Raw genomic sequence first — 16,425 nt, 5'->3', positions numbered from 1 at the left:
TAGGGTTGAATTCAGCTGAGAGTTGCCTGATGGTTCATTCACCTAAAAATGGAGATTTTGCCATCATATATCACTTTCTTGTTTTTTGGGTGGACTATCCAAACTCGTTGCATGGTGGGTTTTCTTTTTACTGTACAACAGCAAACACAGATTTAGCATTTGACTCTGTCTTTACGTAACACCAGGTAGTGTCTTTTTTCAGAAAACTTCTGTTCTGCATCAGAATCACACCGTGTTTATTAGCATAGACAGAACTGCTCTTTGTGTTATTAGCTTGCTCAAATTTTTGCTTAATAAAAATGAATTTGACAGCTCTGTACAAGACTCAAGAGTTCATGTAAAGTCACAGGACTGATGTTGTCAGTTCTGAGCACATATACCTTATGACAGACTCCAGACGCTCTACACTTATTTCCTAATTTCACTAATGAAGTCAATATGTCTAAATGATTAACTAAGGCTCTTCTGATGTAATTTAGTTTGTGATGAGCTTCACAGAACCTTCAGTTCACTTAAATGCTGATGAAGCTCCTCTTCTGTTGTCATAGTCAGCCGTGTTTGTGTCACAGCAGTAATCCAGGTGGCATCTTTGCCTGTCATCTTGTCTAACAGATTAGACGGCTCAAGGCATGAGCAACTCACATTTACAGCTTCAGCTTCTTGTGACAAATTTAGGTAACTGAGCAACTGAGAGGAAAAACTGTACCGACCGTGTCAGCCGATTACAAGCCACCACTGCTATTGTTTTGAAGTCGTTTCATCTTAAAACCAAGTGAAAGTGCATTTGTGTGGTCTTATTAAACAGGGTTTGCATTGTTTTAGGAAAAGATGATAACATTTTCAGTGTATTTAATGATCTCATATAGCAAACGTCCTCCGTATCAGCCCAACATCAAAACAATGATAAAGAAGTTGCAAGCAGATACATACTTTACCCATTCCTGACTGTTTTCCATTTTCCTAAAACTTTAAAAACGTCAGTTTTGATGATCGAATTTTTTTTTCATTTGATTAAAACTATAATTTTTTTACTACGAATTTGCTGCTTATTAATAGTTAGTAAGGTAGTAAAGTGCGGGATTAATGTATCTAAAATATGGTCGTGCAGAATAAGGCATTAATATGTGCTTTAGAAGTATTAATAAACAGCAAATATGCTAGTAACATCCATGTTCATTAGCAGCTAGATAATAGTCAGCATGCATCCCAAAAAGTAAGTGTTACTGACCAGTTAATATGCAAAAATTATAACCTCATGTTTCAAGTGGATGGGAACTGTGACAAACGGCGGATATCAGAAGGAAGACTCGGGGTTACTGGGTTGTTGTTGCACATCTGGTTGAAGCATGTCGGATCCTGCACTCACAGACTCACAGACTCTTTAACGGACTGAAAGCAGTAAAGACGCACCCATCAGTGTTTCTAAAGCTCCTGACTGAGCTCTTCTGTCTGTGGTGGGTCTGCTCAAGTTCTCGATGATGCTAAAGCCAATGTCACTATGATTTATTTATTTTTTTAAATCTCTAAATAGCAAAACAAAACAAACTTAGAGGTGCTTTTAATGGAACTCGTATGTTGATGTGTTTACTGATATATTATGTAAGGTATATAAATATAATTTGTACTGTAGATTGTTATTCTATATAACAATTAAAGGGAATATATTTCAAATGTACTAAAATGCAACTTTAAAATGACACATTTCTAATTACAAATTATAAAAAAAAACATTGCATTTAATGTAAATTAAAACTATAATACATTTTCATTTATTAGCAATTAACATTCAACTGAAAATCTGAAAAATGTGTTACTTTCATTAATACTCAATATATCAATATTTATACAATAATAAGTCTCAGATCATTTTGAAATCTGCTTTCAGCATGATGTGATATTCTGGTCTGTTATAGTCACTGGGGTCAAATGTTAAATGATGGTTATATGGCTTGGGTTAAGAAACTGCTCGGCTCTATTATCCAACACAACTTTTCTCAGATATGAAGTAATAAATGTATTATAAAAGCCCTACAGGTTTAGTGACAGTTTTTTAGTCCCATGGGCAAAAACCTGACTGGTTTTGAAGGAACTCATTCTCCATCTTACCATGCTTTGAACTCAATTTAATTACCGTTATCATTACATCATGGAAAGAATCATGTTTTACCCACAGTACCATGCACTGTTCCTGCATCCTGTTTTTCTGTATGCGAGGAACGTGGCTTTTCTAAATATATAACGAGCACGGATGAAATGGGGGTATACTTTCACATGACTGGGGTTTAATTATGAGCTGTTACATTTTTTGGACAAAAGCAGCAGTGCAACTTATACATTTCAGGCCATAATAAAAGCATCAAAGCCTTTAAATGCACTGAAAATCAGAGGGCACACAGACTATGTTAGAAAGTTTATGTGAATATATAGCTCGCAGAGCTTGAGCGTTAAGGCTTGGATGGCTCTCCCTCGCTGTCCACAACAGCCTTCTGTGGTGTTAAAGTATAAAAATACCACTCAACTCAAATCCCTTTCAGAATTCTTGTATCCGGCCTGTGTTTGATTTAACCACAGTGGAAGGATATTCACTAGAATATTTACATGTTTTTGGTTACTTTCTATGTCCCTTTCTCTGCCTTTCTTAGAAATGCATTGAAGTTTTGACCACAGGCTGCATTGCCACAGCATTCCCAACTTCTAGATCCTAGATTGAATCCCTAGCAGGGATACTGAAATCGCTTCATAAAAATGTTGTTATGAGAATGTTTTGAATGAATGAAAATACATTACGGGAAACCCACACGATGATCTGTGCAGTATGATCCTGCGCTGTATTTGTCGTGACAATGTAATTTACATTGTTTTGGTCGAAATGGCTTGTTGCCTGGAGATGCTGTCACTAATGAATGGTCAGATGTGATAAAGAGAGAGAAAGCCTGCTCAGGGTCACACTCTGCTAACAAACACTAAAACAACTCAAACTAAAACACAAACACTAAAAACTGACAAATAGTCTCCCGACTCTGAAAACTGCCATACTAAGTTCAGAAAGTTAGGAATGAGGATGTAAGTGGTGCATAACTATGTGTAGACTGCAAAGCATGTAAATATATTGCATTAGCATACATTAGATTCAAAGCTTACAGCATGGACTATATACCACATAATTGTAAATGTATTTTAAATCAGGCGTTAAATTAGAAAAAAATTATACGTATATCTCATAAAGGGACAGAACGGTGGCTGGATTGTGATCAAATGGATATAAATAACAAGAGCATGAGCACAATACACACTCACATAAACACTGACATTACTTTAAGAGAAACAATAGATGCTTTTATTTGCATGGCCTAATTTGCCCTCTATGTTTAAGCACCACAGGGTTCAATACCTCTATAGACACAAAAATAAAGTATCAGTTTCAAAACAATAGTTACAAGGTTGTATTAATAAGTCAAGTAAGTCAATCCAGCTTCTTGTTTATTAATAAACTCAGCCTGTGGGAATATTTCTTCAAAATGGTCATGTTGCTTGTTGGTAAAAGATTAAAGCTCTATCGTGTTTGAAACTAAAGTACCACCATCACTAATCCTGAACCTCACTAATAGTGCCAATAAAAGCTCTTTGATCAATTCATACTCAGCACACTATACTGCAAGAACCAGGTGGGCTTCCAAGCAAGTTTACTACATCAGAAAATCCACATATGTGAAGCTACTTATGTGATGCAATCATCAAAATATTTAAGTTTACAAATGATGCAAGTAAAAATGTTTTGGACACAGAAACAGAAACACATTTACGGTCAGTCAATACCTGTAAATGTCACAGTATAAAACTGGAATTTTCAAGCAAGATAATTTGAATGTAAACCAACACACTGCTATTTGAATCTGTTTTGTACCTTTAACATACTGACAACCACCATAATAATGGTGGTAAAAGAGAAAGCCACATGAAGAATCAAAGCTTGTCACAAGGAGCTCCGCCACAAGCAGAAGTATATTTATGAGCACAGTCATTCATACAAACACAACACACCATCATGAAAACACATGACACTTAAGTAATGCAATAACATTCATTATATATATATATATATATATATATATATATATATATATATATATATATATATATATATATATATTTACTTCTAAAAACTGTTAATTAACATTTAATTGTAAAATTAACAGAAATTTTACATTTAATTTTGTTTAGTTTTACAATTTACTGTTAACCTATTAACAGTTTTTTTCTTGTAGCATTTTTACAAGACTTTACTGTTAAACTTACACTTATTTTTTACACTGTAGCATTGTGCGTGGAACCATCTGATAAATAAAGCTTTATTAATAATCTAACCTGCATTTAAGATTTTATATGAAAAGGAACAAAATTTGTTGGTGTTTTACTGCCACCAGTGTTCATTTCAATTGGAAAACTACAGAGAAATGTTCAAATAGGTAAGATTTTTGTGCTATGCAAACATTTTTCAAAATAGCCTAGATTTATTAATATTGTAGAATATTAGGGATGCATAGGGCACCACAATGTCCAACTCATTCTCAATATATATATATATATATATATATATATATATATATATATATATATATATATATATATATATATATATATATATATACACACACACACATGACTCATTAGCAACTGGATCTACGTATACATCTATGTGTATATATACATAGATATGTATATGTGCCAGAGCATGTGGACACCCCACACGCTAGATGTTGAGAATGAGTCGGGACATTGTGGTGTATCAGAGGTAAAAAAAAAAACAAAAAAAACATAAATACTGTTCAGCTTCGTGATGCCTGCAGAATAAACCCTGCGTGTTCCTCAACCCCTCATGCTATTATTAGTAAGTATTGATGAAGCTTTCAGGCAAGGGGAAAGGATTACTTCACACAGTGTTGTTTTTGTACAGAAGATTTATAGATGCTTCAAGGGACTTGTAAACACTGATAGATGCAGAACTCCATCACAGACAAGAAAATAAACTTGTCTTTGGCTTCCTGGCACTAATGACTTGAGGTGGTGCACTGCAGGGCGCTCTAAAATTAACCAGATGATCAGGAGAGGAGGGGAGGGAAGCAGAGCCCAGGAAAAACGCCTCATCATCTCTTGAGACATTGAGAAGACGCCCTAGCACCTCAGTTTCATCTCCTACAGTCGTTTGGTTAGATTCCTTGAAAACAAGGCAGAGGCACTTTTATGAAAGCAACCCATTGTCAAAATGGGAGATTTGGGTCTGATATCTGGGGCAGGACTCTGTCACGCTTAACCAACTATAGCATATAATTAAATAAAGTCAACAATTGTACTACTGTAATTCTTTGGGTGTATAATAGTAACAAAGAATGCTAATTTCTAGACATTTATACAACTTTTATGGAAGATTTCACATGGCTAACGGGCATTGTTTGGTCGAAACTTACCTGTGATTAAACACAAAAGCGGAAAATAGAAGCTAAAACAGATGCAAGGTACATTAACCTTCTATATGTGTTTTTATCCCCAGATTAAATCAGATGTTAAAGACTACGCCCTGCTTTGAAAGCCCCAAGACAAAATTATCTCAAGTTTATAAGTAACTACCACAAAGTCTCAGTAGGTAGTGGATAGAAATATTTAAAGCATATTGTAGTTTTAAATCATCATTTTTCTCAGACCTGCAAGTTATAGAATATGCATGTGCACCAATATAAGCACACATATAGACACAAAAACTTTCAGTTTATATGAGAACAGCCATCTGAGACAGTGTTAAGAATAGTTCTGGGTTATGAGAACAAGGCGACTTGCTTTTGGGGAAACTCCGAAACAACTTCTGAAGTAAAATGTTTCTTTATCTATCTGCAGTCGGAAAATGTCTTGGAAATGTTATTATGGGTTGCAACAAGCCAGATATCATTTAGATACTATTAGTGGGTGCAGGACACTATACTTCACAAATGTAACGGAGTAGGTCTTTTCTTAAACCAGTTGAAATAAACAAATTTTAAAGGGGAAAAAAAACAGTTTTCATCATTGTAGCATATTAACATATTCCTTTTCTGTTTTGAGTTGACTATTTGATTCAATTTGCTGATTTGGTACTTTTTTTAAGGACCCTAGACGATTTTGCACCACCTGTTTTCATGGACTATATAGATCAGAAAACTAATCTGATGCATTTTACATATTGAATGTATTATTAATGTGCATTGGCCCTCAATTAAAAACAAATTCATATATGTATATATTCTCATCTCTGTCAGTTCTACTGGATCTGGGCATGTTTTGGGCAACTTTAAGGGAAATGTTTATTAGCGAATCAGGTCTAACAGACAACAGAGAATCCTGTACCACCACCTGGTGGACTTTATGGAGCATTCTTTTTGTTTTATATAAATAAAAAAACTAAAAACTGAAGATCAATAAAAATATTAAATCAAATAATTTTGTCAAATAAAATATTTGATAAAAAATTTGCCTTAGCAACTAAAATTATATCTGAACTAAAAAAAAGCTAAACCAAAAAATAATAATAATAATTTACCATAAAATGGCCTGTGTCCTTTGTTTCCTGTGCATCTAGGAATACAAAGGCTTCAGTGTGAAGAAACTCAAGGGTCTAATGATGGTTTAAAGGCACGCATCAAACCCTCATCTCACACCATGTGCCAGATGGTGTCTTTTGGCTCTCCATATAAATATTAATGGGATTTCTGGTATTGGACAACAGGCAGTTGGTAGAGTGACTGCAATCTGAATGATCTGAGAAAAAAAAAAGATGAAACAAACAAACAAAAAATCTACTGCTTAGAAACTTAATAGCTCACATCTTACATCTGAAAGGGTTGAGATATGATTCATGCATGCAGATGTGGTGAATCTCTGTTCAAAGCTAAGAATGGGAATTTTGGCAGCCAAAATGGTGACCTTTCTATCTCGGTTTGAAGTAACGCCCATAATTCTAAGCCAACTCCACTTGAGTCTCTATTCAGTGCCAAAACCAGTGACTGTGCAGCAAGTGTAGACATGGGACGTCTGATAAATGGTTTAATGATAAAGCACTGCTGCAGCTCTGCAGAGTTATACGAAACATACCAAGTTGTAGCTATGTTACTCTAAACCTGAAAAAATCTATTTCACTTCTAACATCTGCTGTTCTTGTTTATGTCCTCTCTGAAGTTGTAATAGACCTCTCATTGCGTATTGTTTTCTAATTAACTAATGAATCTTTCCAAGATATGAAGTTAGAAGTTATTTTGCAAAGAATGGAAGTGTACAAGTTCCAAAAATCAGAATGCTATCATATGGCTTCAAAATCTTGGAAAATAGTGCATGAGACATGGACTTTTATGATTTTTTTTTAAACATCTTCTTTAGTACTTAAAAGGTTAGAACAGATTAAATTAAGTTTAAAAACAAGCATCAGAAATTTCTGTTTTGGGTAAACAAAGTACAAATAACCACCTTCACACCTGCAAAAACAGGGACACAGGGACTTGGCAATTTGAATCAAGGGGAACATTAGACTAAGTATTTGATTCTAGACACAGTCCCAATATACATATTAAAAAGTCATGGAACAGATGCCCCTAATCTGAATGTGGCAAATTTCCAATCAGATTTTAAGGGTGGCAGATTAGCCAGACTGCCTTGTCAAGGCGAATCCCAAATTCAGTTGGTGGCACAATGGAGGAAACCAGCCAACACGTTGGGGGACACCACTCAGTAAGATGCTGACAAAAGCCGGGGCAAGGGGGAGGAGAGATGAAGAGGGGTGGGAAAGATCAGGGCAGCTGGAGGATTGGTGGCACACAGTAGATCTCATTGTGTCCAACCTGATTATCCTTCACGGTAGACAGCTAGTTGACATCCGTTAGTCTGCAGCCGTAGAAATGGAGAGTTAGTCATGATGCTGCTTGGTGAAAGAGATTAACGCTTATCACTCAAGACACTCAAACTACAATGCTCTCTGTCTGGACCGTTATCTCAAGATAGACATGGTGGTCTTTATTAGTAAAAACGTTCTATCTCTGTTGTCAATCTTCAAGAAGAAGGGTGAGTAGATTCATGAATTTATAGATTATTCACCTTCATACATGCATATTTTTTGCTGGTTCTACACAGAATTTACGTGTAGAAAATATAATGTTTTTCCATTGTGAATCTTGATTATTCTAGTAATTTTCTTTAGACTGGAGTACTGGCGTTTACAAATGCTGTAAAGGTATTTATTAAAAGTTGATGTAAAGTTCTTGTACCTGTATATGTAACAGGTGGCTTCTCTTTGCTGAAAATGTTGGCAACACTGAGGGACTTTAAGAATGCGCAATAAAAGCTTATGACGATTGCAGAAAAAAACAAATAAGAACATAAGGTTTTAAGGTTATAAGTCTTTTACCTTTATGTCCATTTTGCTGTTCATACCTTAAGTAACAAGGTCAGGAGTTCAGTTCAATCCTTTGCATACACTTATACTAGGGTTTTCATCTAGTTCATCTAGTACTCTTAAAAAGAACCAGAATGTTTCAGGTACGATACTTAAAATGAACCCCCATAAAATGTGTTGACTGAAATCCACTTAAAACTGGAATTCTGTTATTGAATTATTGAATAATCAACCTGAACTCACAGCAAATTCATGCATAATTGACAAGGAAGCTAATTTGTATGTATTTGTGAAAAAAATGATTTTAGGAGGTAGCAGGTAGGTATTCGAAAGGACCACATCTAAAACCAACGCCAAACGTAACCATGGCAGAAAATAGTATGAGTGAGGTCTTGCGAATTCATATGAATTAGTCACAAATTATCCATGAGATAGCATCGGAATGAATATTTTATTAGTATAAAATAAAGTTTTTACGATTTGTATTTAACACGGAACATTCCTTTAACTTGAATAATTTGTAAAAAGGACTTAAACAGTGCACTGGCAGTGTGTGTTTTGACTTTCTGTTGTGCCACAATGCCTGTAGTCAGTGCCAGGACACCTGACACCCCTCATGGGGTGTACTCCACAAGAAGCTTAAAAGTTGATACTGAGTGAACAGTTAGAAATCTGCATAAATGGCTAAGAGGAGAAGATCTCTGTTAAGGGAAAGTCCCTGTTCTAAAACATTCTCATTAACTCCATTTTGCAATGCTTTTCGGAAGCATCAAAACTGTTGTTATCTCATGGCCAGTAGTTTAAGGCACTCAGGAGGTACGTAAGGAAGATGATAGGGGTACAAGTATGAGGCTTCTCACTGTTCCTTTGAGAGTGCCCTGGTCTAACGACAGGCCACCCTCAAGTGTCCCATTTCTCCCTATTGTAAAGTTAACAGTAAGTCTCAGTGCAAGTCAGACACGAAGGCCACTAAGGTAATTTATATTGCTTTGATGTTTGCAATATTTGCATGTTTTACGAATACATTTGCTAATAATCAATGTTTGAAATGCCCTTGTTTAGAGGATTTATATCAGTTCCTCAACTTAGACTATGGAGTATAAACAAATACTCAACTGGGATATTTCAGGTGATTTCAGAATGATACTGATTAAAGATTTAAAAGAAAGACAAGTTCTTCCTGTGAACCCAGAGGCTCTCGTGCTGCCATATGTTAAACAGAGGCAAGAAAAGGGTAATCTGGTATTTCAAGGAATTAAAGATCAGAAGAGATTACCTGGTCACAGCAGGAGTGTGAAGTCCATTACTATGTTGGAAATCTGCAATCAACATGTGCCTCTAACGTCCATCAAAATCTGCCTAGAATTAGCTGCCAGCTTTAGCAGGTGTTGCTGTTGGATAGAGAAAGAATGGGCATAGTTTGACAGCCAGATTTATTAAGCTTTCACTACACTTCATTCACAAAACGGGTGTGCGGAAATCTTTAATCGGTCATATTTCAAATTACTTACAGAAATGAAAAAACTGAACTAGGTAATTTGTAAATGTTGACTGTTTTGTGCCTAAACAAAGATGTCATGGTTATGCATCACTATTTTGGAAGAAACTCCCCTAAAAAGCCAGCTGTGGTTTGATACAGTATTTTGTCATTCTGTTTGGGTGAATGACTATATCCATTTTTTATGAGAATAACAATACCTTTCCCTTTCCTCTATTTTTAGCAGGCCAAAAGCAGAATGAGCCAAGAAAGCTGACTGTACACTACACCGCCTCCCAGCACTACCAGGAGAACGTGTTCATAGAGGGAAGCAGACCACAGTATCTGGAAGACCTGCATACTGAGGCCCAAGAGGGATTGAAGATACTACAACAGGAGGGTGAGACATATGCCCATCTTTCGCGCACCTTAATGCACTGCCCACAGTCTGGCCTTCTAACATACAACTGTGTTTTCTGATGCACCTCACTCAGTCTTTCTTTCGTGCAGAGAACAAAAATGGAGTGGACTTTCAGGATGATCAGACCATGGTAAGGAACCTAAACTTTCAACTGTATCTAACAAATAAAATCATTAAAACAGAGTCATAAAACTTTTATTACTTAAAGTTTGGTTCCACCAAACCCCTGAGGATAAGCTTTAGTTGTAATTTTAAGGGAGTTACCACTAAAAGTTTTTCTTTTCTCTTTTTGGCAAATTAATGCAAGCTCTATCTTGTATGACATTCATTCAAACACTTACGTCTTTAAAAGAAGCTTTAACGGATCACTTACAGTTTACTGATGACCTCCATTTCTTCACAGCCAGAGGAAGATACAAGCTCAAAAGAAAGAGATGAATCACTTGAGACTGATAGCACTGCTGGACACTCCATCATTTCAGTGTCAACTGTCTCAGCAGTCTCCTCACGCCCAGTGCTTACACGTCAAGGTATACAATGCTGACTTACTAAGAAGGTCTAGAAATAAACTGTGCTTAGTGGCACATACTACCTCTTTTGTTTTTTCCCTCTAAAGCATTTTCAGGTTGAACAGTGATCTCATTTGCCACCCTTATATTCTGCATTGTAGTGGGGCAAAGCAAACAAAATGTCACAATTATATATTGCTGCTTTTTATATATATATATATATATATATATATATATATATATATATATATATATATATATATATATATATATATATATATATATAAAAAGCAGCTAAGATTAAATTTTAAAAATCAATTCTTTATCATTAATCACTGTCATTTCAAACTTGTAAGACCTTTGTTCACCTTCGGAACCCTGATTTAGGTGTTTTTGATGAAATCCTTTCTGAGACAGCATAGACAACAAGGGAACTAAGATGTGACATCATTAATGAATTAAATTATTTTCATTTCTGGGTGAAGTATGTATTACTCCAAGTATATCTTGAGATATCTTGAAACTGAATGACACATTTTCTTTTAATTTAATCTGTGTATTTTGTACCACTCCCTTTAGGTTCCACATTTAAACCCTTGAACCCAGTTAAACGACTGGACAAGACCAAGAGGAGAAGTAGAAGAACAACTATAATGGGCATACCACAACAAGTCCAAAGAGAATTGGGCATGTAAAACTATGTTAATTTACAATAGAAAGAAAACAGTTTGACATACCTTAAAAAGAAGACTAAAACAGCAATAATAAATAAATAAAAATTACACAAACTGTTCTGCCTAAAACAGAAAAATGACATTACGGTTTTATTTTTGTTAAAGATATGGCAAGAGGAACTATACTGCATCAGCATGCAAATGGAGAACACAACAGTGAAGATGATTCCTGTGGCAGAGTTGTCATCCCAACAATTGATGGAGAGCTTCCTTCAATAAATCATGAAGGGGCTCGTGTACATCTGCAGAACATTGAGGTTCTTCAGACATCAAGAGATGAGGAGTTTCTTATAAACCACATTCATTCTGTCTACCAAGATGAGTTGAACCGAAAGCTTGGGATAGCAGCATGCTCTACACAGAGGCCAAAGTCCCTTGCTGTGCCAGGGATGACCACTTCCTCTTTCCTGCATGAGCCTCAAGGTCCCGTTATGTCTATTTCACCACAGGCAACTTATTTATCTAAGATTATTCCGAACGCAATTCTGCCTGCTGCAATAGACATAATTGAAATTAATCATGATCACAGCCGGCGCAGTACAAGTACAGTTAGCAAGAGTAGTTTAGCATCAGCTAGTCCAGCTTCTTCACGATCTGGAGGTAGCACAAATCAAAATCCAACTACCGCTAGCCCCAACAGGAGCCATTCACAATCATCTGAGACTATTGTCTCCAACTCCTCCACAATTTCCTCAAAAGCAAAGTGTCTACCAACATTCGTTACTGACAGCACCAAAGAAGTTTCAGATTTAATCCCAAAGGATGTAAGTGTTACAAGCTCAAGCAGTTGTAAAAGTTTTAATAGTAACGGTACAAATCAAAGACTAGATCACAGGGAGATGAGTGAAGTAGGGGAAAATGTCAGAAACAGCCAATCGTTCTCTCGTAGTCTCTCTGTAATGAAGACAAAATTGCCACCCGCACCACCTCAGAGAACCTATTCCCTGCACCATGAAAAACTTAAGCGAAGATCAAGGGAACAGGTAGATATAAAAGGTCTCAAAAATATTGCCCGAGATGATGGCCATACAGGTAGAGATCTTAAAGGTACAAAAGACCATGAGTCCACCAATAATGAGAAAGGTTCTGTCCATTCTTCAGTGCTCAACTCATCAAGAGAACGCAGCCCACTTAGTCCTGATCAAGCTTTTGCTAGATGTCATGTCAGATCAGGTAACTCATCCCCGCAGAAAACTGGAGAAGAATCTAGTGAAAACAAATTTGATAGGACTTTGTCTCCTTCGAGTGGATACTCAAGCCAAAGTGGGACACCTACGCATTCCCCTAAAGAGGTCAGTCCATCCTCACCTGGAAAAAGAAGAGTTAAGCCTTCAAAGCCTGAGCGAACAGGTGTACGGACATCGCCAGTGGTTTCAGTCTCTTCATCAATGACATCTCTATCTTCAGTCACATCAGACACGGCACATCATGACATTCAAACCAACACCACTCCATCAGAGCCATTCAAGTGTTCCCCACCTGTTACAACAGTGAAAAACAAGGTGACGCTGACACACCCAACTATTCCCCTTAGGGAACTGTTCAACATCCCCCCTCCTCCCAAGGTAAAAGCCCCATCTCCCCAACCCCCTGAAACCTGGATCCACAATAAACGCACACTTGAACTATTGTGTGGCCCAGGTCCAAACCCCCAAAAGTTACACCAACTTCAGAAACAGCAGAAAGAGTCATTAATAAAAAATCAAAACACAAATTATATACAAATCACTGAACAAATACTCCCAAAGATACAGACAACAGAAGAAATAAAGTCAGGTAACCAACTGGAGAACAAAGAAGCTGTAAAAGAACAAAATGCGTCGGTGTCATCACAAGTACTTGAAGAAATGATGGCAGAACCTCCAGATTTGAGGCATAATGAAACCTCAACATCAAACAAAGCACTAAATGAAGTAGAAAGTACAAAAATCCCTACAGAGGTCATTCAGAACATTCATACACAAGATCAGACAACTGTAGAGGACCAAAAGGAAAAAAGAAGCCAAATACTCCCTACAATGAAAGTACCAACTATCAAAGTTGATCAAAGTATGTTGTTACAGACAAACTGTGCAGTCAAAACAAGTCCTGAAATCGTGATCACAGCATGCACATTAAGCAATGATGAAACTGGGGAGGGCAACAAAGGAAACTGCCTTGTTAAGGACATTCTCAATTATAAACAAGTGCAAACTCTTGACATTGAAGTAGCTGAGGTGAATGGAATTTCTCCTCCTCCTTCTCCACCTCCAGAACACCACCCTCCACCACCACCTACTAAAAAGACATCAGCTTCCTCAGGGTGTATACCACCATCTGATAAAGAGGAACAGAAGCAAGAAACAGAGGAACAGGTGACTCTTCTGGAGACTTCGTGGCCTCCACCACCGCCACCAATGGAAGAATCAACTGAATTGTTGTTTGAGGAACAAGATGAACTTGATTTCCCCCCACCACCTCCCTCATTAATCCATGAACCCCTTTCGGGAGTATCTGTAAACTGCCACAAAGAGTCCTGTGAACAGCATGACAATATAGAATTGAGGTTATCTAATGCCTCAGATATGGCTAGCAGTCCAAAACAAGACTCCAAAAAACAGAGCATTCTGCCAACAAGAACCTTACAAAATGATATGGAGGTCAACAATGCCTCAAACCTCTCTGTGGACGAAGGTGGCATGGAAACTGTAGCTCCTACTAAAATGTCCTATCTTTTAGCAGATGCACTTGTACAAGTGGAGGAAACGCCAACTTTGTCAGCACAAGAATCATTAGAGCAAACACCACATGATACCCAAGCAGATTCCACTAACGTGCCCCTGGCACCTCCACTTCCAGCGGAAGACCAATCCACCATTAACTTCCGAAGGCAACTGAGCCTACTAAACAAGGACAGCCGGAGCAAAGACCTGCTTTGTCGTCACAAAAGCACATCTACTCCAAAGGAGGATGCTAACATTCCCCTTGTCACCCCTTCCTTGCTTCAGATGGTTCGGTTACGATCTGTAAATGTAGCTGAAGATCAAGTTAACAATAATACCAAAGCAAGTGTTGAGGCCACAACTGAGGATCACAGTATTACAAGTCAAGCAACGCCACAAAAGCCTATTCGCAAATCCTTGTCCTTGAAGTCCAACTCACCTGCTAAGTCACCTCCTACTCCAGCCACAGCCCCATCCATGCGTCTTCAAGAGGCCATACGTATGAAGACTGCTGCAATGTCCTCCAGTGGAGTACCTGCAATGCTCAATCTACGCTTTTCCTCAAATAGCAGTGCTAGCTCACCTGTGCCATCCCCTAAAACACCAGACGGCTGTGACTTACATAAGTCCCCTGCATCTACAGCTAGCTTTATCTTCTCAAAAAGCACAAAGAAAGTGGTCATTGAAACACCTACTTCTCCAGAGGTCCAAGCAAACCTCAAACAAAGTCTTGCAGCTGAGATAATACAGGTTTCTGGCCAAGCCAAGACAATGGTTACAAATGGAACAAAAAAGCCAATTAAGGTGCCGCCACCTGTTGCTAAGAAACCAGTGCATGGTACAAATCCTCCTAATAAGACAGAGAATGCAACACCGGATAAGACTGAGATCTTGACGAATAAACAAATAATGATGGTTGAAGTTAATGGGCAAAATGATCAAGTGCATCCTGCTGGTCAGCGAGCACAAACATTAGGAAACCAGAAGCAACCAAGTAAGGAAGCATTCTAGTTATTTTAGTCTGTGCATGAAAGACAGACAGAACCATGCCAATGATAATTTTAATTACATTTCTTTTTCAGGAAGTACAGAGACTGCATGTTGAAGGACACACGACTTGAGTTTTGATTGGACTGTTTATAGTCAGAGCACGGGATAAACAAGAGGACAAAGAAAGTGACGAAAGCCCAAGATAGGTGTTCAAGGATCCATGGATACCACAGCTGTCTTAAAAGCCTTAGCCTGGAGAAATGGCCTTCAATTGTATGCAAAAAGCTTTTCCCTAATCTGTTTTATACAATAGCTTTATTACAGCTTTCAAGTATTTTTCTAAATGAGTTTGTCTGCGCTGGGAAAAGTCACTTTTAGTTTATTGTGGACTTAAAAAAAAGCTAATGACTGCAAGATTGAACTGACATCTAGTGGTCACTAGTGGTAGTAATCACTGCTTGCCGCAAAATAAAGTCGAAGCCTGTTATTTTTTTTCCTTTTGACATATACAAATATGTCCAAGCACACAGATTGATTACTAGTTTTTAATGAAATTCTACTAACAGTTTTGAAAGTTTTAGTGCTACTGCAATCAACTTTCAAAATTTGCTTTCAGCAAATGTGTAATTATACATGTACAGAACCATCTGTTACCTTTATGAATTTTGCAGTATGGTGACTATAGCTGAACATATATACATTTACGTATTTACTTTTCATTAGATTAAAGCACTTTGTAAGCTAAATGCTGCATTTCTTTTTAAACCAGCAAACAGGTAAGCGTATTCACTGATGGTCCCCCTACAATTGATGTAAAAATATACATAAACAAATACTTTAGTAGCTATTTACTTTAAGGGAGAAGTGAACAGAATTACTACACTGTTTTAAAAATAAATATGCATTAAAGATATTTATAGATTTACCTTGTTTTGACTGTTTTTAACTTCAGTGTGTTTGTTGACTGCCATATATTTGTACCATCTTATTTATTTACACACACACACCTTTTATTTTTGAAGGATATTATCTGGTAAAACTTCCATAATCTACTACCACACGCACAGTTTCCATAACCTTTAAATCAACCATTCAATTTAATTATTCATATAATTACTCATATGTTGTTTTCATATGTTGTACTCACGTTGTTGCAATGTTTTGAAGTGTCAGGTTCCCATA

General features: G+C 37.0%; 1 protein-coding gene across 6 annotated transcripts in view; it reads left to right on the top strand.

Annotated features, from left to right (window-relative positions):
- kiaa1522 (KIAA1522 ortholog) overlaps positions 1 to 16,168 on the top strand; it is a 36,627-nt gene extending 20,459 nt beyond the window's left edge. For 3 of the 6 annotated variants that reach the window (XM_043217431.1, XM_043217430.1, XM_043217434.1), the window contains 6 exons: positions 10,132 to 10,287; positions 10,398 to 10,438; positions 10,712 to 10,838; positions 11,397 to 11,504; positions 11,657 to 15,247; positions 15,336 to 16,168. In XM_043217431.1, the coding sequence (XP_043073366.1) occupies positions 10,132 to 10,287; positions 10,398 to 10,438; positions 10,712 to 10,838; positions 11,397 to 11,504; positions 11,657 to 15,247; positions 15,336 to 15,358 (4,046 nt within the window). In that variant the 3' untranslated portion in view covers positions 15,359 to 16,168. Of the gene's footprint in view, positions 1 to 10,131; positions 10,288 to 10,397; positions 10,439 to 10,711; positions 10,839 to 11,204; positions 11,302 to 11,396; positions 11,505 to 11,656; positions 15,280 to 15,335 lie in introns of those variants that run through there. The other 3 variants (XM_043217432.1, XM_043217433.1, XM_043217435.1) reach the window with 3 other exon arrangements.
- The last annotated feature ends 257 nt before the right edge of the window (positions 16,169 to 16,425 follow it).

This window comes from Puntigrus tetrazona, chromosome 19, assembly GCF_018831695.1.
Source record: "Puntigrus tetrazona isolate hp1 chromosome 19, ASM1883169v1, whole genome shotgun sequence".
In the NCBI taxonomy this organism is placed as follows: Eukaryota; Metazoa; Chordata; class Actinopteri; order Cypriniformes; family Cyprinidae; genus Puntigrus; species Puntigrus tetrazona.
Note: the sequence above shows the minus strand (reverse complement) of the source record. Positions and strands in the feature narration are given on the sequence as shown.